We start from the raw sequence: 21,131 nt of genomic DNA on the forward strand, positions 1-21,131 counted from the left end.
CAGTAGTGACAGTTTTTAATTGTGGTTTTTATTTGGTAGTTTGACATTCGATTCACATTTGAGAATCTTAGTAAAAATAACTTCATGTTTTGTTGCTAGATTATTTTACTAATCTAAGAAAATTCAGTACGATAGACATCTTGTTTTTTAAGGACAAATGTTAGATTACCGTGTTTACCCAGTATTTTATACTTTGCTAAAACATAAAAGTGTCCAAATGAAAGTGAATTTTCTGATCTACAGCTTGTGAAAATTCCTATCTGTAAATGCTGTTTATATTCAAATCTGCCATGAAATCTAGGCCACAATACCATAAGATTGGGAAGGAATATAAAATATGGTGTTAGTGGTTTTAGAAATGGACTTAATTCCATAATTTGTTTACTCCACACATAATTCTTATATAGTTTCTCCCGAACTGTCTCCTATGAAGATACTAAACTTCTGAATTGGTGAAACTAAACTTCTTAATTGGTGATTAAGCAGAATACAATCAATTCCACTTTTATAGTGACCTTTGGCAACAACCACCAAAGTTTTTCCATCCCTTTTCCAGACTCAAACCAGAGACAGATTATTTTTGATAAACTCTAGTATTTATTAAATTATAAACTTTTTAATCAAAAAGAAAAATGCAGATCAAGAGAAACCTCAAAGTACAAGGACTAGACAACAAAGCTTATGGGAAGGAACACGACGAAGTGTTACAAAGATGCCGAAACATAAGTTACTAGCTGTTCCTTTACATTTCCATTTCAATACTTCAAATCCACATTAAATTAAGCTCCCTGCATATAATGATATCAAACATCTTACGGGTGCAAAAGTTTAGTAATGATTTTATGTTAACCCATGCAAAAAAATAAAACAGTGCAAGAGTCAGATGTGGACCGTTTATGCACAGATAAAATACACACTCCAAAAGAACTAAGGAAATCCTTTAAAAAATTTAAAGTAAACATGTCAAGAAAACTGGGTTACTACTAAACAGCTCTCAACTATTAACACCCAAATTTCTTACATTAAATAAATTTCTCAACAGAGATATGTTAGACATTTTAATTTCCGGCCTATCCTTCCCATATCCCTTCCCACCCCAACTCCCAAAATGCACTATTAAGGATGAGTATAATGTTATGTGGGCAGAAATTTACAGATCACCATTTCAGCTTTGAGCATGTAGCTGGAGATGTTTATTTAAACTTCAGTTACTGTGCACTGTCCATCAGGCCTTCTAGATCTGACACTAACACTCACTGTTCCTCCCCCTGCTACTGAACGATCGGCTCCTGATCGATCTGACCGATCAGCTACTGTCTGGTTTGTATTAGAAACCAAAAGTCTCTGTTGGGTCAAAGAGTGTTGTGCAACAACTGCAGAAACATCTTCACTCTCGCTACTGGCATCAGATTCAGTTTCTTCATTGGAAGTGTCTGGTACCCTGCCTGAAGATGGTGATTCATGATCTTCTTCTCCTTCCCCCCTATGACTCCTTTCAGCTATGCTGTCTCCACTGAGTTGTAAATGAGCAAAAGAGTCTTCCAGAGAAGTGCCTGCATCAGGGGAGGGTGTTGCAGGACTGGTTAACTGCCCATCTATTGATGTTAAGGGCCTTACAGAAGATGACACCGGAGGCTGAGCAGAAGCTCCACTCTGTGCTGATATACTGTCCGCTCCATCTGCAGAACTCTCTCTTGCCAGGTTTACAGTATTAGTGTCACAATCCAGTCTAAGTCCAGCTACACCCTTCTTTGGTATATCTATTATATCTCTCTTAATCTTCCTGCGACGTCCATGTTCATTTCTCCTATATTGAACCATATTTTCAAGATCAGCAACATACAGAAATCCAGCAATTAACATCTCAGTGTTCTTTTTACCTTTGGAGAAAGCATCTTCCAGCTCTCTACTGGTACGCTCATCATACTGCCACCACCCGTTTCTTCCTTCATAATACCATGCATATTCACCATTTCCTCTACTTGCTGCCTTGAGTTCTTCTGGTGACAACAAAGTTGGCTTATCAAGGAAATCCTCTGGAATTTCTTGTCGACAAAGGGCACATCTCTTCCCAAGCCATGAAGCTCCTTTTACACACAGATAGCAGAAAACATGTTTACAGGGCAAACTGACGGGGTGAACACAAGTTTGCAGACAAATGGCACATTCAGGAACGGGTAGAGATGGTGTACTATTAGAACAGGACTCATTTGCTTTCCTGTTTGTAGGAAGCATGTTCATCGAATGATCAATCTCACCACAGCCCGCCATCCTAGGAAAATGAAAAAAATGTAATATTAAAATCATATTTCAACATTTCTAATATTTTTAGTTTAACATTGTGCTCTCATACTCAAAACCTTACAATATACTTACGTAAGTCAAAAATTTCCTATTCAAATCTTTTATCAATTTTCATTTTTATATCTCTATGTGTCATGCAGACTAATCATTCTGAATTTGCTTGCCACAAAAATAAAACATTTGTTCATTATTTGTGTCATTGAACTAGGCCATAGTGAGTTCCTTGGTAATCAGCATCTAGATTATCTGATTTAGAACATTAAAAACAAAACAGGCTGCAAATGGGGACGTGCTTCTGGGGTAGAGCTCGATAGAGTTCTTGTTTAACAAGTATGAGGTCATGGTGTACGCGTGTGTGCGTGTATTTTTCTTTTTTTCCAGAGAGGAGGAAAATGTTCTTTATTCCAAAAAATTGGAAACAATTTCCCTCCCTATCAGGAGGGAGATTCTGATTTACTGGCTCATGGTTTACAATCTGGGTCTCTGTTGCTGAGTAAATCTACCACTTGGGTAAATCTCCACTTCCATCTATTTGCCAGTTAAACGGAATTAACAACCTCTTGGCTTCATTTGCCCAGGCTGGTTTCAAACCTTGATCCTCAGCTTTCAGTGAGTAACCAGGAGTTCAGGCATGAGCTACTGGCATTTAGCTGATTTTTTTCCCCTTTAATGTACAGAGACACATAGCATTAAGACACATTTGCTCCAATCTAAATCATCTAACCTACAAGATTACTCTGGTGTAGGAATTTGAATACTGTAGTCATTGAGGTTTTTTTTTTTTTTTTTTTTTGCCAGTCCTGGGCTTGAGCTCAGGGCCTGAGCACTGTCCTCAGACTTTCTCAAGGCTAGAGCTCTACCACTTGAGCCTCAGCACCATTTACGGCTTTTTTCTATGTATGTGGTACCGAGGAATCGAACCTGGGTCTTCGTGCATGCTAGGCAAGCACTCTACCACTACCCCAAACTCCCGGCCCAGTCACTGAGATTTTAAACATGTTTTTCATGCCCTTCAACTGTGATGCTCAGAATGGGAAACACTTCATTGACAATGCAATGAAGTACAATATGAGCAAACTCAATAGTCTAACATTTTAAAACATATCACAAAAAGACTAAAAGACAGAAAAACACAACTAGCAAAACTACAAATCATGGGAGAATCTCAGTTATGGTATCAAGTTCCTTAAATTTTAGCAATTAGTTTTAATGCCCCCGCCCAACAACAAAAACCTTACAAACGTCAATTGTCTGCTGCCTTGATTATTGAAGGAAAAAGAAGGTAGGACACCTGGAGGCCTTCGAGACCTCTTACCCTTTGTGTTGTGAGCCGTATGAACACATTCCTCCATTTTCACTTGTTATACTTTATGAGAAGACTTTTGGAAGTTTCTTTTTGTAAATGTAAGATTTTTAACAAAGCACCTACAGACAACATGAAATACTCATTTTGTATAATTAAAACTACAGGACAGATCAATTTAACTCACCATACTTTATACCACACAATTTCAGTTTTCGCAAAACCAAATACTTACATTTCCATTACAGATTCCGCAGATGCTTGCCACAAAAATAAAGCATCTTCTTTACCAGCAGTCAGCCAACTTGCAGTGGTTTCTCTTCTGCTGCTGGTTCATTCCCTGTGCTGAAAAAATAAAAAAACCAACATAAACTTCTTCTCAGACTAATTAAGATAAGCAGAGTTGGCTAATTTTGTATTCTTTACAAAAGGGGCAGGTTTTAACTTGAAAGTAAAAAAAAAAAATCAAGAATGCCTGCTTTCTCCACTGTTAAACACTATAGTACTAGGAAGCTCTAGTACAGTAACTACACTGGAAAAAGAACTAAAAGGTTGACAAGTTGGAAAAAAACTGGGAAATAACTAAAAGGTAGACAAGTTGGCAAAAAAATATTTTCATTTCTGCAGACTGTAAAAAGAATTGTTCTAACTTTGCAGACTTTGCAGACATGTTACAACCTTCACACACACACCCAACAATTGTGTTTGTATATACTGCAAGTAGTTAACAAAACCAAAGAAGCATTTCCATTATAATAGCACTTAAAGAAATAATGTTGCTAAGAATCAGTCAATGAGCTGGTAGACTTACATATTGATGGTTATAAACTTTTACTGAAATTTCTCAAAACAGCTTCTATTTCCAAGGTCAATATTCACTAGTCTTGCAGTAATTACGACAGCATGGTACCAGCATAAGAACAAACGCATCAACAGAGGAAAACTGAAAATGCAAAAATAAACCTATACTGAAATCAGTTCACATTATATGTAAATATAACTCAAAATCAATTATCTAAAAAATATAAGTAATACCATAAAACTCTGAAAAATACTGGGATACATCTTTTTGGGACTGGCAGTGAACTCCTAGATATGACACCAAATGTATAAGCAATGAAAGAAACCGAGATATTAGATTTTATGAATATTAAAAATACAGATCAAAGGATATTGACAAAAAATTTGAGGAAAAAGTTTTTGTGAATCATGTGCCTTATTTACTATTCAGAATAAAGAATCCCTACAATAGAAAAAGCTAAAAATAGAATGAATTGTTGAGAATGGGGGCTACTGCTTATCAGGTACATTTTCTGTCTTGAATGATGCAACACTGTGAAATAGAGAAGGGCCAGACACAGCCACTCAGGCCTATTATCCCAGCAATTTAGAGGCAGAGATGAGAGGTGCTTCCAAGCCAGGGTAAACAAGCTTGCAATATTGTATCAATATGGTCTCACAAGCTTGCTTAGAATCTCTGCTACTTAGGAAGCACAGGTAAGGCATAGGTAGGATGATTGTGGTCCAAGGCCCAAACTATAAAGAAAAATAACTAAAGGAAGCCAGGGCTGGAGGGTGGCCCTGAGTTCTAAGGCCAATTCAGCTAAGAGCAAGTAGGCGGAGAAGAGGCGTGGATAAAAGGACAAGGAGACTGCATTATTTACATTTTGCCATAATAAAAAGTTTTAGTCAAAACAAATAAGTCAATATCCTATCTCTAGTTCTGAACATATTTAGCAGCTACTGACTTCCGACAAAGACAAAACCTTAACAAGACTCTGTTCACGCTCCCTTTGTTCCTATGTTGATGTATGCTTTAACCCAAAATTCACTCAAGCTGCCTTGTCCAAGGAATGCTGGAGGCATCATCCAGAACATCATCTTACTAACTTTTCTTTCTTGTACTGCACAATGACTAATGCAAGAGACACACAGCACTACATAGAACTTCCTAGCTTACCACAACTAAAGAGGTAGACCCCTCACAGTAAACACAAGCACAAGACTTGAGCCCTGTCTTTCAGTTCCACATGCTTCTCTCCCTGTGTGGACATCTCCCTAAGGTAATAAAAGGTTCTACTGTTTAAGGCACTGGTATAATCATGTATGAACCCTAAATATGTACCAGCTTATCCCACCAAACATTTATCACAACCATCAGAGATTTCCTAAGAAAGATTTCTAAGAAACCTGGCTTTTTATTTTGCTCTCACTTTAGATGATATGAACTCCTACTTCGATTTTCTTCTCAACTCTTTCAGTTTGTCCCCAAGGTGTCCACAACTTCAATGGCATCACAGAACATTCAGTCCTGCAGCCTACTAAAAACAGAAACTATCCATTTTCGCATTCACTCATTTACTCCCTACCCAGGTCAGGAGGAGACACTACTGTTACATCATTACTTATTGCACAGAAGTGTCCTCACCAATGGCTGCAAAATATGCCACAATCCCCTACTGCACTCTCTCAACCTTTAAGGCACTGACTTCATTATTTAAGTATTGCTCATTTCCTTCCCCCTATTTCCTGACACCACTGTAAGTTTAATGTCCTTAAAAATTATCCATCCAACATCTATATCCACCTTCCTCCAACTTATGCCTTTTAAAATCAAAGATGTCTCAAGGCTATATTCCTACAGATTCTAAGTTTCAATTTCTAAACTCCTAAAAGCCAGGGGATTTTCATTATTGAAGAATTCCTATTCCACTCAGCAGCAAAGTATCAACAGCTCCCAAAAGTGCTCCTCTTTTGAAACCATAATCACACTTAGATCACAAGTTCTGGTTATTCCAGCTCACTCATTTTCACACCTGCTCTTTAATTATGGAGACTTCTGAGTCTCTTAACCATCTCCTGTCCTTTATCTCATCTTCCTTCCTACCCATTTTGGAACTCACTTGTTTTTTAAACTTTCTTTCTGTGCCAGTACTGGCTTGACCTCGAGGACTGGGTGCTATCCTTCAGCCTTTGTGCTCAATGCTAGCATTCTACTTCTTGAGCCACATATCCACTTCTGATAAGAATCTCATGGACTTTCCTGCACTGGCTGCCTTGGAACTGCTCAGTAGCTCCTATGTAGCTAGATTATAGGCGTGCCTGATCTAACTTCTTTCTTATAGAACCATGAGCTCCACCCTTTTCTCTCTCATCTCATCAACTTTTATCACCAACCTTTTTTACAATCTATCCTGTATTCCTTACTCATGACTACTGCCCTAAGTTTAGATTCCGGTCTCATCCTGGCTACCACAGCGACTATCTTGCTTCAGTACCACTCTGAAATTTATTCACTAAGATGTGAATGAATTTTTAAAATGCAAAATTGACCACGCATTTTCCAACTGAAGGAACAGTATTGATTCCCCATTCTATACAATAAAAGCAAAAATTTTCAGGACAATAACCAAAAGCCTTAATGATTATCTCTGAAAATCAGATTACTGTTGTTATACTAAATTATTCATAGATCACCAAGCCTTCCTTGATAATTCTGTATTTCTTCCTGCATGTTAGAACCTTTTTCTTTTACAACTTACAAATACCTGTAATATACTACACAGAAGTAGTTATTGCCACCATTATGACTACCTCTAGATGGTTTACTGTTCCCTCTTCTCTATTTTGTGCAATTTTCCATGACTGAACTTATTAAATGTTCTGACAGTACTCATTCACAAATGTCCTTGGGCTTTATCCTCAAGGCTAGCACTCTGCCACTTGAGCCACAGCCCCATTTCTGGCTTTTCCTATGTATGTGGAACCGAGGAATTGAACCAGGGTCTTCATACATGCTGGGCAAGCACTCTACCACTAGGCCAAACTCCTGGCCAACTTTGGTTATTCTTAAACCAATATTTGAATTCTAATTGTGAACAAGGAATCCAACTAAAGGCTAAAAGGACATAAAACACTGTTTCTTCAAACAACTTCAAATGTAGTATTAACTACATGTACAAATGCAAGATTCGAATCATCTTTATACCTTTTCGAGAGCAAATTGTTTACCTGCCTAGTGTCCACTTGCAATGGGTTCTCCAGAATGCAAATACAATCCAGCAATAGTTTCTACATAGCCCAAACACCTTCAGAGCTCTTGTCTCAATAAAGGTAAATGCGACTATAAGGTATAGCCCAACACTAGTCTAGTTTATCCCTGCTTCTTGGAAAAAGCATCCTATTTTGGAAAAATTATAATCGACAAACTCCCCTTTCTCTTATCACCAAAAGTCAAATACACTGCACACATTTTAAGATGAAGGTTTATAATTACAAGAACTCCTGCTGGATATTGCTGCTTATCATTATCTTCTCCTTATGTCTTTTAAAATAAAAATAATCTTGTTGGAGCAACTAAGATGAATAGACTGTACATTTTAACTCCTGTAAAATACACAGGAAGTGGGTACTGGTGGCTCACACCTGTAATCCCAGGAATTCAGGAGGCTGAGATCTAAGGCTCACAGTTCGAAGCCAACCTGGGCAGAGAGTCCGTGAGACTCTCATCTCCAATAAACTACTCAGAAAAAGCTGAAAGTGGAGCTGTGGTTCAAGTGGTAGAGCACCGGTCTTGAGCAAAAGAAGCTCAGGTACAGCATCCAGGCTCAGAGTACAAGCCCCAGGATCAGCAAACAAACAACAAAAATAAAATCCACAGGAAAAAATGGCTATTTCTACTTTCAATCCTTTCTAGCATCCATTTTCACTTTTTCTCTTTAATAAAACCCCAATGATTTCCTCTCATCACTTATTTATGCCAATCTTATCCATAAATACCTGATCTTTAAAATGTCTCAACATTTAAAAAAATCTCCTAAAAATCTTGTATTTGGACATTTAAATAAGTCATCCTTTTTATAAATCTTACATAATCGAAATAAACTCATAAGCACAAGTATTAAAGTAACAGCTATAATATATATTTGGGTGAGAATGTTGTATAGGTGAAATTGATCACAATATATTGTATTCATAAACTGTTTTGCTAAATGGAAACTCCTTTTTATAACTAATTAAATATATTAAAAATATTATGCAAAACAAATGACTTCTAGCAAATTATCAACTAAACATATTCTCTGATGGCCCCCTCCCACCCAGCACTAGGGACCTATTTATTCAATAAACAGTAAACATCTATGAAATTGCCTTGGCTACAAAATAACCACACTCCTTCAATCTGATCCTTTTCCTTGAAAAGAATACCCCTACTATCATCCCATGCTTCTATTAGTGTACACTGACGTTCAAATATATATTTGTAAATCAACATAATCTGACTCTTCTTGGCACATTTTCAAATACTACCTCACCAATAAGTTTGATCTCAGCTAAAAGCAGGTCAATGTCAAATAGAACTCCTCCACTTATCCTTAAGGGTGCAGAGTCTATAGGTTTTTTCTTAGAATCTAGCATATTGGAACCTTTTCTATCTCTATATCCAATAGATAATTTTCAAAGCAGACACTAAGTAAATGAGAAAGTGGAGAGAAGGAAAATGAACTGAAATACAGTAACCTAGGTCCTAACTCTGCACATGTAAACTGTGATCCCAAACCCAACAGTATCAGCTTTCCTGGAAGTTACTTATGAATGAAGCCCCACCCCAGACCTAAGGAACCAGATATCCAGATGATTTCTATGTGTGTTAGTTAGGGAGGCACTTGTGAACTCATTACATAAAGGCATTTTCAGAAACCTATGAACTACATGCATTTTATGTCATGAGGAATCTGACGTTCAAAAGGTTAAAACTTACCTATAGTCACAAAGCTATCAATACAGAATCAGACTTAAATAGACACAGGCTTAAGAAATCCTTTTTAGAAGACTGAGCATCATGGCACAACACATGTAACCTCTGTACTGGGAAGGCTGAGAGAGAATGGAGTTTGAGACTAGCCTGATTTACAGTGTCGCCTCATCTCAAAAACAGCCAGATAGTTCTACAATACAGTGTCTTACCATGAGAATGTTTAGTATTTTCTAACATATATGTTGCAGGCCATACATCTAGTTTCAAACTTTTAGTTACATTAAAACTCATAAAAAGAAACAAGATCAATTTAATAATATATTTTTATTCAAATTAGTTTATCTACAATATTACCATTCCATATGTCATCAACAGAAAAATAAAGGTGAAATATCTTTACATTTTTGTGTGCACTTTATCAAGTACAATGCAGACTGGCCACATTTCAAGTGGTATAGCCCCCATGTGGTAACTACTCTCCGAAATGCACATCTACAATGGCTTACACATTAAAACAAAGATTAACAACTTTTTAAAAACATGAGATGTGTTATTACAAGAATCACTGAACAGAAAAACAGGAACACCATGCTAGTTTATCAACATCTTCATTGAACACAGATAAAAGTATTGTGTTCTGAACAGAGATGCGGATGGATTCATGCTAAGCTTACCCATCATCCACACTTTTGCAAGTTATGTTAATGAGACACAAAAGCACACATTAACCCTCAAACATGTGAAGCCTTAACATATTTTTTCCCTACAGAAACTATTAATTACAGCTCCATTTTTAAGCCAACAATAAGCTCAAAAATTTTCCAGATAGTAAATATCAAATTTAAAATATTTGACACATGGGCCGGGAGTTTGGCCTACTGGTTAAAGTGCTTGCCTAACACGCATGAAGACCCGGGTTCGATTCCTCGGTATCACATACATAGAAAAAAGCCGGAAGTGGTGCTGAGGCTCAAGTGGTAGAGCTCAAGCCTTGAGAAAGTCCAAGGTCAGTGCTCAGGCCCTGAGCTCAAGCCCAGGACTGGCAAAAAAATAAAATAAAATATTTGACACTTATTCTAATTTAACAGGTTAATGTGTAACAAAATAGTTTTAGTCGGCACTTAAAATGCACAAATGTCTAGAAGTTCTGTGATAGGAAAAAATAACCTCAACAACTTCCAACTTAAGAGTAAATACACACACACACACACACACACACAGGCACAACTAGAAAAGGAGAAAAGATCAGGTACAATGAAGCAGATACATTCAAACAGTTCTTAAGAGTTCCACATTGAAAAATATACCTAAGTGCCATAATGCATCCATTTTTGGTCTCTATTACTTTTTTACAAAACAGCTTACAGAAAAGCCTAGGTCATACTTTGAAACCAATCTTCATTCAAAACTTCTTTCAGTTAAATGGGCTCCAAAACACAACCTTTCCCTTACAAAACCTTTAAATTTCTCCTCTCAAAGTAGGCCTTGCATCATATTTCAATAAAATATGACATGTAAATGTGAACAAATAAATTTATCACATAGATATTCCTGGCTACCAAGTATTCTGTAAGAAAGTCTCTTACTAATTACTTTTATGACCTGGGTCGTCATAATTTTCATGTCTTTTCACTCAAGCCTACAATTCTATATTTCTAAATGTTTTAACAGACACTCAATGGTGTGTTTTAATTAGTCTAAAAGATAATGAGCAATGAATATTACACAAGTAATTATCGCTAAGGGTTGATATATTCGTACACAGAAGGTATGACTGGTTATAATTCAGCCTGTTGTAGCACAAACTCAAGACTCAGTCAGAGGGCAATGAAGCAGAGAATAGGAAAGACATGGCAACTTCCACTGTTAACACTGGAAGAAAAAGTATTCAGATCTCCACTGCAACTGGTTAGATCTTTCACACTAATAGATGGCTAACTTGGAAACCAAAATTTATTACAGAGATAAATGTGCAAAGATTTATTCCTATGTTTTTCTTCTTAAGTCAAGAAATGATCTTGAATATTTTCCAAAAAAAAGTGTGCTCCTTTCTTTTGACAATTCAAGTTGGTGAAAACTGAAACACTTTACCAGCAGTTGACTTGTCTCCTAAAAGAAAAAAAAAGGTCATTTCCTTTTTAATTCCTTTTATCTAATGACTAGTTAGTTGAAAAAAGTTTTTCTGATGCCTGTAATTCTATCAAGTTCTTAGCAAGCAGGAACCATTCACTGTTTAAATATCAGTATTTTTATTCTGTCCACAATTTACAGGGATCCATTTGAGGCATAAACTCTGAATCCAAATGTTCTACCTTAAGAAAGTCAGAGACCAAAACAAACATATTCCAGATCTACTTTTAGAGTGTCATTCATTCCTCCTTTTTCTTTAAAAAGAGATCTCTTGACCTATTTCCTTTTTTTAAGAGCACTCAGTCACTGAACAAACTTTTGCTAGGTAAAAAAAAATGACAACAATTACAAAGCCCAACATCAAAAATTCTGCCATTTGCATGGGTCATTTTCTTCATGTGTCTAATATGCCACATCTTAAAAAAATTTACAAATTCAGTCATTACACTGTTCTCCATATGTAAAATTATACACGCCTTTGAATGCTCATGTAACAGATTCAAATCCCATTTGAAAAACACCACACACACACACACACACACACACACACACGGAAGGGGTTACACCCTGGCACTTGAAATGTCAATTATTAAAAGAACAAAGCTTTTCCTATCTTAAGTCTCTTCTCATTTCTATACCATTTAGGTATTTAAAAATTTAAAAAAAATCCAGAACAAATAAATGCTGGCTAAAATATCATACACATATCTATACATCTATCTATTTATCTATCTATCTCTATATAATATCCAAATGATTAACAAAGCATGTAGTTGCCTGTGTGTGTGAACTTAACAGACCCGTGGAGGTGATGGCTCCACCTCCACAGTTTTTAAAAACAATGTTACAGCCTCGCCCCTCACAGCTCTCCGTAAAGAAGACAGCGACCACCATGGAAGAGAGCCTCATTCTTCTGGGCCGGGACGCGGAAGGGGACCGGGCAGCCCACCATCACCTCCACCGCCAGAACAAAGCGCGTTCCCGGGCTGTCCCGACGCGCGGCGGCGGCGGCGGCGGCGGCGGCGGGGAGGTGGGGGGCTCCGGGGTCCTGCGGAGACACCTCCGGGGTTCCGACGCTTCCCGCCGCCGTCGACACAACTCCGGAGAGGCGGCGCTGCCTTCCACCCGGGGAGGCCGGGTGGAAAGACGACGGCGCGCAGGCCGGAGGAGCCGGGCGGGCGGGCGGGCGGGCGGGCAGAGCAGAAAAGCAGGACCAGGGAAAGAAAAAAGGACAACCACCACCAAACAGACTAGGGTGCCGGGGGTCGGACCCGACGCCAGGGTCCGCAATCCACACAGCACACGCCACCGCCCCTAAATCTCAGGCCAGCAGGTCCCCCGGGTCGAGGCCCGGCCGCCCCGCCGGATGGGGAGGCGACGGACGGCGGCTGGCGGCGCGGACCCCGGCGGAAGAGGGTGCGCAGTAATGGCCGCTGCTCCGCCGCTCGCACGCCGGCCCGGTCCCGGCCAGCGCCCGGCCGTCGCCCAGCGCCGGGGCGGCCGCGCTCGAGGAGGGGAGGGGGGGCCGACGCGGAGGCCGTCACAGTCCCTCCCCGGCCTGCGAGAGCAGCCCGGGCCAGGCGGGCGGCGCCGGCACGGCAGCGCCCCCCCTCCCCGAGCGCGGCCTCCGCGCGGACCGCCGGGGCCGCGCCAGCCCAAGGGCGTCCATCTACGTACCGGCCCCTGACCCCGCCGCCACCGCCCCTTCTCGGGCCCCGAGCGCCCGGCCGCCCGGCAGCGCGTCGAGGCTGGAAGTGTCACCGCGGACGGAACCACCGCTCCCCGAATGAGGAACCCCACGGGGGCCGGCATTCGCCTCGCCCTCCTGCCAAAGCTTCGCCCTGTCTCCCACCTCTCTAAGCCACAGCCACGGGCAGCTCGCAGTCTTTTCTCTTCGGCCTGGGAGCCCGCAGCGGACGGGGACGCGCGCGGCGGTCACGTGATCCCCAGCGCTGTCGGGGGCGGGGCCGCGCACGGCGGAAGCCACGCCTCTGTCAGCGGGCGCGCGCGCCGCAGCCTCGGCCCTGGCCGGCTTTCTTAGCCTGGAGCGGGCCCGCGCTCGCCCGCGCTCCCCTTCTCTCCTGGTGAGGGCAGGGGACTTCGTGGGCTGAACCCATTCTTTCCTCTCACCCCCCATCTTTGTTTGTTGTAATTATTTTTAAGTACATAAAGAGGGTTTAGTTTAGGCGTCGAAAAAATACAAGCCGATCAGAGATTTATGGCCAAAAGGAGGGAGTTGCAGATAGTGTGATCCTAAAAAAACCTAATAATGAGTAAAATCCCAGGTTTGTGACCCCCAAACAAGCTCTTAGGCCGCCTAACTGAAGTTTCAGTCTGAAAAAAAAAACAACAAAAAACCTAAGCAAAAGTCCTGTGTACTCTGAAGACCAAAACAAAACCAAAGAAAAAAAAGACTCATTTTTTTTCCTAACACTAAATAGGGCACAGGAAATAGGAAGAACAAAAACTAAACTCCAGAAAAATCGAAAGGTCCTGGTTTACTTTAGTATGCACATGGCCTTTTTCTGAATAGTGCATTTTTTTTCCTCCAAGAGGGGATGGGTGGTGGGAAACTGGGAGAAAAACATGAGAAGGGGTATCAATGTCCAAGAATTAATGCACCCACCACTACCTGACGAATGTAACTGTAACCCCTCTATACATCACCCTGACAATAAAATATAACTGCAAAAAAAAGTAGGTAGCTTGAATATTGTATACGTTTCAACATTCTATAATAGTATCTTCTTACTTGCAATAGTGTTATACTTTGAGAATTCATTAAGTCATTCACGATTGAGAACTTAGTGTTTGCACTTACACTGAAAGGATTATATTTTGTTTTATTTCTATGAAATCAATTTATTCCAGGGTCTTTATTCATGCCTATTAAGGTCCTGAGGGAAAACGGGTACCTCAGTGATATATTCTCTTAAATAATACCCCCCCCAACCTCTGTAAACATAGAAAAAAATTGGTGGGGCACACATAAGTCTTCCAATTTGAGGCTTAGCTCTTTATTAGCCATATGATTTTACTTTTTATCCACATGAAGCATGAAATAGCAAATACTGAAACCTAGTTGATTACAGGTTGAAGAGATAATGCTGATATTACCTACCAATGTACCAAGTATTATTCTAAGTGCTTTACACATACGAATTTATTTAACTCTCCCCAAACCTCTGCAGTGGGTCCTATTGCTGTGGCCATTTTATAGAAACAGAGTGCTGAGATTTGGGATCCAGACAGGCTATAGTCTACCTCACCATTTTAACAATTAGAAAATACATGTAATGAGAATAAATAACTTAAAGACTTTTTTGTTTCAGATAGAGCTGTGATCAAAACATAGTTATGTTTTATGGCCCATAATTTTAACTTATAATTTCAGAAACATTTGAGTTTAATTATTTGTTTAATTTTATTGTTGAGCTGTTCTGATGCTCCAAGTGTATATTTATCCCAAGTTTTCTAGATTAATATGGTGAATTATATTTTACATTGAAAACCATTAGCAAAGAATGATTTAAGAGAACTCACTAAAATAACCTTCCAGGTTTTAAGCTCTCTCAATTATTGTCAGTTTCACAAATGGTCCCATTATCCTTATCTAAACCTATCTTTATTAGCTCTTTCACTATGGCTCATATTCATTTTGTAAATAATCTCTTGGCTAATTTTTTTTCAAAACATATCCAGGACTCAACTACTTACTACAATCTGCACCATCTCTCCTTGGGATTATTAGAGCAGCTAGGAACTGGTCTATTCATTACAAAGAAGCAAACCTCTACTCAAAAGGAAGTGAGATCATACCATTCTTTTGTTCAAGTTTTCTCATGCTTTCCCTACACAAAGTAAAAACAAAAATTCTTACAATAATATCTACATCCTTTCCTTATTACCGCTCTGCCCTCACGGACTGCTCACTCAGCTTTGTTCCTGCAAGACTATACAAGCTCCCAGCCTCATTTCCTTTATGATTGCTGCTTTCTTTGCTTCTCAGATTCTTATTAGACCTTCCTGTACTCAAGCGTCATCTTTTCAGTCAGTCCGTCACCTGCTACCCTATTTTAAACAAAATTTCTTATCCCATTTCCCCATTATCTAATTAATGTTTACTATGATATAATGTATATTTTGAATCACACATTTCTGTTGTGCTTCTCTCTTTGCTAAAAATAAAACATAGAAGGGCAAGAATCTGTTTTCTATTTTAAATTCCAATTGCCAGGAATAGTACCTCCATAAATACATAATGCTCCATAAAGGCTTTCAGTAAATGAATGAATGAAGATATTCACACATATGAGAATGCATCCTTCATGTTTTTATACTGAATAAGATGAAATTTAGAATACAGTTATATATTTAATAAAAATTAAAATGTGTATATAAAAAGAATAATAAAATATAAGAAATACTACATATAGCATTCTTTATATATTCCACTTAGATATTTCCTCCTATATATTTCACACACACATTCTACTCTATATTTTTACTAACACCACCACCATCCATCTTAAAGAAAGGTAGTGATAAGTTTTTTATCTTTGGATGATTAATAGAAGACAGCATTTGTTGTCATTGTCAGAATTATTTTAAAAGTAAGTGATCTCCCATGTACATGAGGCCCTCAGTTAAAACCCTTGTACTGCAAAGGGGAAAAAGTAACTATCTTTTCAGTAATTGTTAAATACCTATACATTCAAATTAGTTAAAGAAAAACACCAGGGCCTAACAGATTCAAATTATCTCTCTAATAATATTCCTGTTATTGAAATTCTACTATGCTTCACCAAATTAAAGGCAAAGAAGTTGAAGCATACTGATGAGAATCACCCATTATTTATAATTTACTATTTCCCACTAGCTCATGAAGTAGTTTTGTGACTATTACTTCCTTCACGCACGCACTGTTTCACATTCTCACTTCTCCAAACACACCCAGAATTGTCTGATGTTATTTGTTTTACTTAAGGATCAAAGCATTCATTTTTTCTTGCTGGAAGACATCCAAGGAAATGTCCATGAGAAAATCATATATGTTGCAGTAGAATATATTTTGGAAGTCAAACATTTATCTAGCCAAGGGGCAACATCTTTTAAAAACATTGCCTAATGACTGTTGAAGAATCACTTCTGAAGTTTACAGAGGGCTTGCAAAGGGAAAATTAATTTCATGATATTACTCTTTTGGTTGTGCACAAAACTGTACTCTTTCAAATATACAGTAGCATTTTTCAGATGCTGTATGATGTGCCTTATAGTAAAAGATTGAAAACAATAGATCTCAGAATATGACTACCTATTAAGCCAGGCATTAAGGAGATTTGCAACATGTAAAATAATGCCATTTTCTGATTATCTTTGTTTTAGAAAACATAGTTGCTTTTCATAAAATGTTACATAGTTTTGGCACAAATTAGTCTATTTTTAAATTAATTCACAAATATTTTATACAATTCTCATTTTAAGATGGAGGTTGGTAAATACTTACCAATACATAAGTAAAAGATCCTTGGAATCTGTAAAATTTTAGGGGTTTAGAAGGGTCTTGAGACTGAAAAAACCCAAAAACATTGATCTGTGCTATTTCCAGTGCCAACTTACTCTAAGCTAGATTTCTTTCCATCTGAGAACTATCTTCTGGTAGCTGTAGACACAACTGTATTATGTCCAAAAGTAGAACAAATGAGATTAAAGAATGAATCAGTCATTACAGCTAATGGAAGAATGGAAATAAGACCAAGAAGGAACTTTGGAAACCAAAACGTTTCCATTGTAATCAAAAACTTGGCTCCCACAGCTGGCACAAAGCTTGATTAGTGATCTATCATTGGACATTGTTTGTCTCACAGTAACCAAATAATATAGACTTCTTGAAGTAGACGTGTTCAGTAAGTAATAGTTATTCGTTGATTGTGCTTGTGTTTGTCTTTTTATATAATGTGTTTATCAGTGCTTTCTCCTTGACTTGCTTCATTTCTTATTCTAGTCCCAGAAGTTACAACTGACTTGTGAGAATAATTTTACTGCCAAGCAACTGAATCTTAAAATGTTTGTCAATGTTTGCAGATATTTTAGTGTAGAATTAAGGTGAACGGAGAGTCTGGCTGAGGAGAAGTGAACATGATGTGAAGCATCCACCAATCAGAACTGCAGTGAAGCAACACAGTCATGCTCATTGATAACCTCCAAACCACAGTAGTCCAACATGTATCCATGAAACTGAGGTAAGCTGTGGTCCCTATTCATACTTGATATGATGTTTCAGATAAAGTATCTATACAAGGTTGAAAACTTTTACCTGTGACAATTATATTATTCGGCCTACCACAAATACTATGTTTTACCAGAGACTCTCACCTAGTTTTGCTCAAAAGCAGTAAGAAAAAGAGCCTGTAATTTGTAATGTTTTCAGTTCTGTTGCCTTCAGAAAAAGCCGGTTCATTACCTTCTAAACTGAAATAGTTTGAAAAGAATGCAATTTCAAAATTCAAATATGATTTTTTGACATTCCCAGTATTATTGATTATAAATTTTAGATGTATAACATTTGTTAATAAGAATTAACATGTAATACTTTACTAATGATTAAGAGTTAATATGTAACTTGCTTTTCTAACTTAATTTTACTCTAAGAATAATTTTTACATCATATTTTAAATGACAAATTTAACATACAAGTGTGTAAGGAGGGAATCTCTATTTACAATCACTGGGACTTAGTATTTAGAACTTAATCACAATTAGGCTAAGGGTTTGTATGTCATAGAAACATATTAATTTATGAAAAAAAACATTATGTCTATAGAGTCATAGGTTTTTTTTTTTGCCAGTTCTGGGCTTGAGCTCAGGGCCTGAGCACTGTTCTTGGATTTTCTCAAAGCTAGAGCTCTACCACTTGACCCTCAGCACCACTTCCGGCTTTTTTCTACGTATGTGGTACCGAGGAATTGAACCCGGGTCTTCATGCATGCTAGGCAAGCACTTTAACCACTAGGCCAAACTCCTGGCCCCTAGAGTCATAGGTTTTTATGTCTATATAGTTATGTTTATATTTCTATTACCATATCCATAGCTTTGGGTATGCAGTTATTGAGTCCTCGCTCTTGTACTCTTTGGATTTAATAGCCACATATTAAGGATACCATGTGCCTTTTGATCCTTAGGTCTTAACTTGTCTCACTCAACATGATTCACTCTAGAAAACATTTCTTTTTAAACAATGTCATCCCTTCCCATTCATCTCTCCAAGTTTGTCATGCCTGCACCCATGGCTTATTTTCAAAATAGTGTCTAGTGACTATTACTGCTGCATTTATTTACCTCTTGTGCCACTTTATCTAGGTTCCTTCCTGCCCTCTCCCAAACAGATAAATGAACAGAAAAAAAACAAAATAAAAAAGACAGCATCAAAAAATCTCTTCTTCTTTTCAGCTGGAGTTCATTTCTGTAAATATTATTTCATATGATTAGATGCACATAGCTATTGTGCCTTTGTGATCCTTTCCTAAGAATATCCTCCTTTGATCTCATTCCATGTAAATGCCTAGAGACCTGTATAATGTATCATGTCCCAATGCATTTATTTACTTTACCACCCAATATGTATACTTGTAGTAGATGTATAGGCACATTCTAGTTACCATGCAACCTGTGTTTCTTTGGATTTGGCTTTCTTTGCTAAATATAATTTTTTTCCAAGTCTTTCCATTACTTTATGAATGGAAGAAGATTCTTTCTGATGGATGAGTAGAATATTAGTGTGTATATATACCACATTTTTTTCTTTTTTTGTGCCAGTTATGGGGCTTGAACTCAGGGTCTAAGCACTGTCCTTGGACTTCTCTGAAGGCTAGAGCTCTACCCTTGAGCCTCAGCACCACTTCCAGCTTTTTTTTCTATGTATGTGGTGCCGAGGAATCGAACCCAGGTCTTCGTGCATGCTAGGCAAGCACTCTACCACTAGGCCAAACTCCTGGCCCCTATATATCACATTTTATTGATCCATTTGCCACTAAGAGTTATCTGGGTTTATTTCATATCTTGACTATGGGAAAAATGCAATGAATATGTTATTCTGGTAGCTAAATTATGGCCTTATTTGTGGTTTATTGGTTAAATGCCCAGGAGTGGAATTGCTGGGTCATAAGGAAGTTCTTTTGAATAGCCTCCGTACAGGTAGTTGAACAAGATTACATTCCCACCAGCAGTAACTAGAGTTCCCTTTTGGCCACATCTCCAGCAGCATTTGTTACTGTTGGATTTTTTTGATTTGGGGCATTCTCTTAACTGGGGTTGGGGAAACTCAATGTTGTTTTAATTTGTATTTTTTTTCCTGACCAAAGATATCGAACATTTCTTCTTGTGTCTTTTAGAGATTCTTACCAGAAATGAATCCACAGACCTATAGACACCTAATATTTAATAGGGGAGCAAAAATACACAGGTTAGAAGAAAAACGGCCTCATTAACAAATGGTGCTGGCAAAACTGGCTACACGAATGCAGAAAATTGAAACTAAATCCCATATTTCACCCTGCACAAAATTAATTCAAAATGTATCAAAGACCTCAATGTATGTCCAGATATCATGAAAACAGTACAGGAAGGGTTCAGGAAAACATTAGGGCTTCTAGGCATGGGTTGAAACTTCCTAAGTAAAGATCCATAATCACAGTAAATCGAAGAATGACTGGATAAATGAGACTGCTTTAAATAACTTCTGTAAGGCAAAGGGCATAGATAACAAGATAAATAGAAAGCCCACAGAAGGAGAGGTTTATTTTATTTTGCTTATTTATTTTTTACAAGCTATGACAAGGACCTCACATTTAAAATATACTTAGAGATCAAAACATTAACCCCTCCCCCAACCAAACCCTCAAAGAAAAAAAGCGTATTTAGGATATTAAAAAATCAAAATATAATTACAAAACATATCCAAAATAATGGAATTGGATCAAAATATGTCTAAAGCACACTATTTTCAAGTTTTCAATAAACGAATCTATGTTAAAGTGATATCTCATAAAACACTAACAACATACTCAATTATATATGTATCTGAAATAATGCATCTAACATTTTTCTAAAACCAGAAGAAACATGTCACCTTTGTAGACTTAGGAAAAAAATGACAATAGTGTGTATTTTTGTGTACTAATCATGAGGTGCTATCCCTCTTTGCTTTCGCTCAATGTTAGCACTCGACTACTAAAACCAGAACCACAGCTCCATTTCCAGGCTTTTGGTGATTGACTCTAGAAAAGAGTCTTATGGACTTACCTTCTTCAATTGGCTTTGAACCTGGATCCTCAGATCTGAGACACCTTAGGAGATAGAATTCCAGCATGACCCACCAATGTCTGGCTGACACATTTATATATTAGTTATATCCAGAAAGGATATAAAATTTCCTATTAGCATCTTAAAGAATGTTGCTGGTGATGAACACATTCCTAAATTTGCCAAGATGCAAAATAGTAAGCAAGACAAAATTGGAAAAGAACATCAGTGAAGGATTCTTGTTTTGAAATTATGAGAATATTTTGTCCCATTAAACTACAGTCAAAGTACTATTTAAACTGTTATATGAAATTTATTATGAAAATGACAGTGATA

The 21,131-nt window shown here is 38.0% G+C and overlaps 1 protein-coding gene and 1 long non-coding RNA gene across 4 annotated transcripts in view; one reads left to right on the forward strand and one right to left on the reverse strand.

Moving 5' to 3' along the window:
• Positions 1–574: 574 nt before the first annotated feature.
• Rnf146 (ring finger protein 146) lies at positions 575–13,433 on the reverse strand. Of its 3 annotated transcripts, XM_090338165.1 has the most exons (4): positions 13,348–13,411; positions 4,419–4,550; positions 3,843–3,952; positions 575–2,272 (listed from the first exon to the last, which is right to left on the reverse strand). In XM_090338165.1, the coding sequence occupies exons 3-4, from the start codon at positions 3,848–3,850 to the stop codon at positions 1,198–1,200; spliced, it is 1,083 nt and encodes a 360-aa protein (XP_090194291.1). In that variant the 5' UTR covers positions 3,851–3,952; positions 4,419–4,550; positions 13,348–13,411; the 3' UTR covers positions 575–1,197. The 3 variants fall into 3 exon arrangements, with proteins under 3 accessions (XP_090194291.1, XP_090194290.1, XP_090194292.1); XM_090338164.1 differs by lacking the exon at positions 4,419–4,550 and having other exon boundaries at positions 13,348–13,433; XM_090338166.1 differs by lacking the exons at positions 4,419–4,550; positions 13,348–13,411 and adding an exon at positions 13,173–13,341.
• A 4,151-nt stretch (positions 13,434–17,584) lies between these two features.
• Positions 17,585–21,131, forward strand: part of LOC150059693 (uncharacterized) — a 36,907-nt gene continuing 33,360 nt past the window's right edge. Inside the window, exon 1 of the long non-coding RNA XR_016536475.1 lies at positions 17,585–17,737. This is a non-coding gene — a long non-coding RNA (uncharacterized LOC150059693). The remainder of the gene's footprint in view (positions 17,738–21,131) is intronic.

The sequence above is a fragment of the Megascapheus bottae genome, chromosome 8 (genome assembly GCF_031878675.1).
Source record: "Megascapheus bottae isolate mThoBot1 chromosome 8, mThoBot2.hap1, whole genome shotgun sequence".
Lineage (NCBI taxonomy): Eukaryota > Metazoa > Chordata > Mammalia > Rodentia > Geomyidae > Megascapheus > Megascapheus bottae.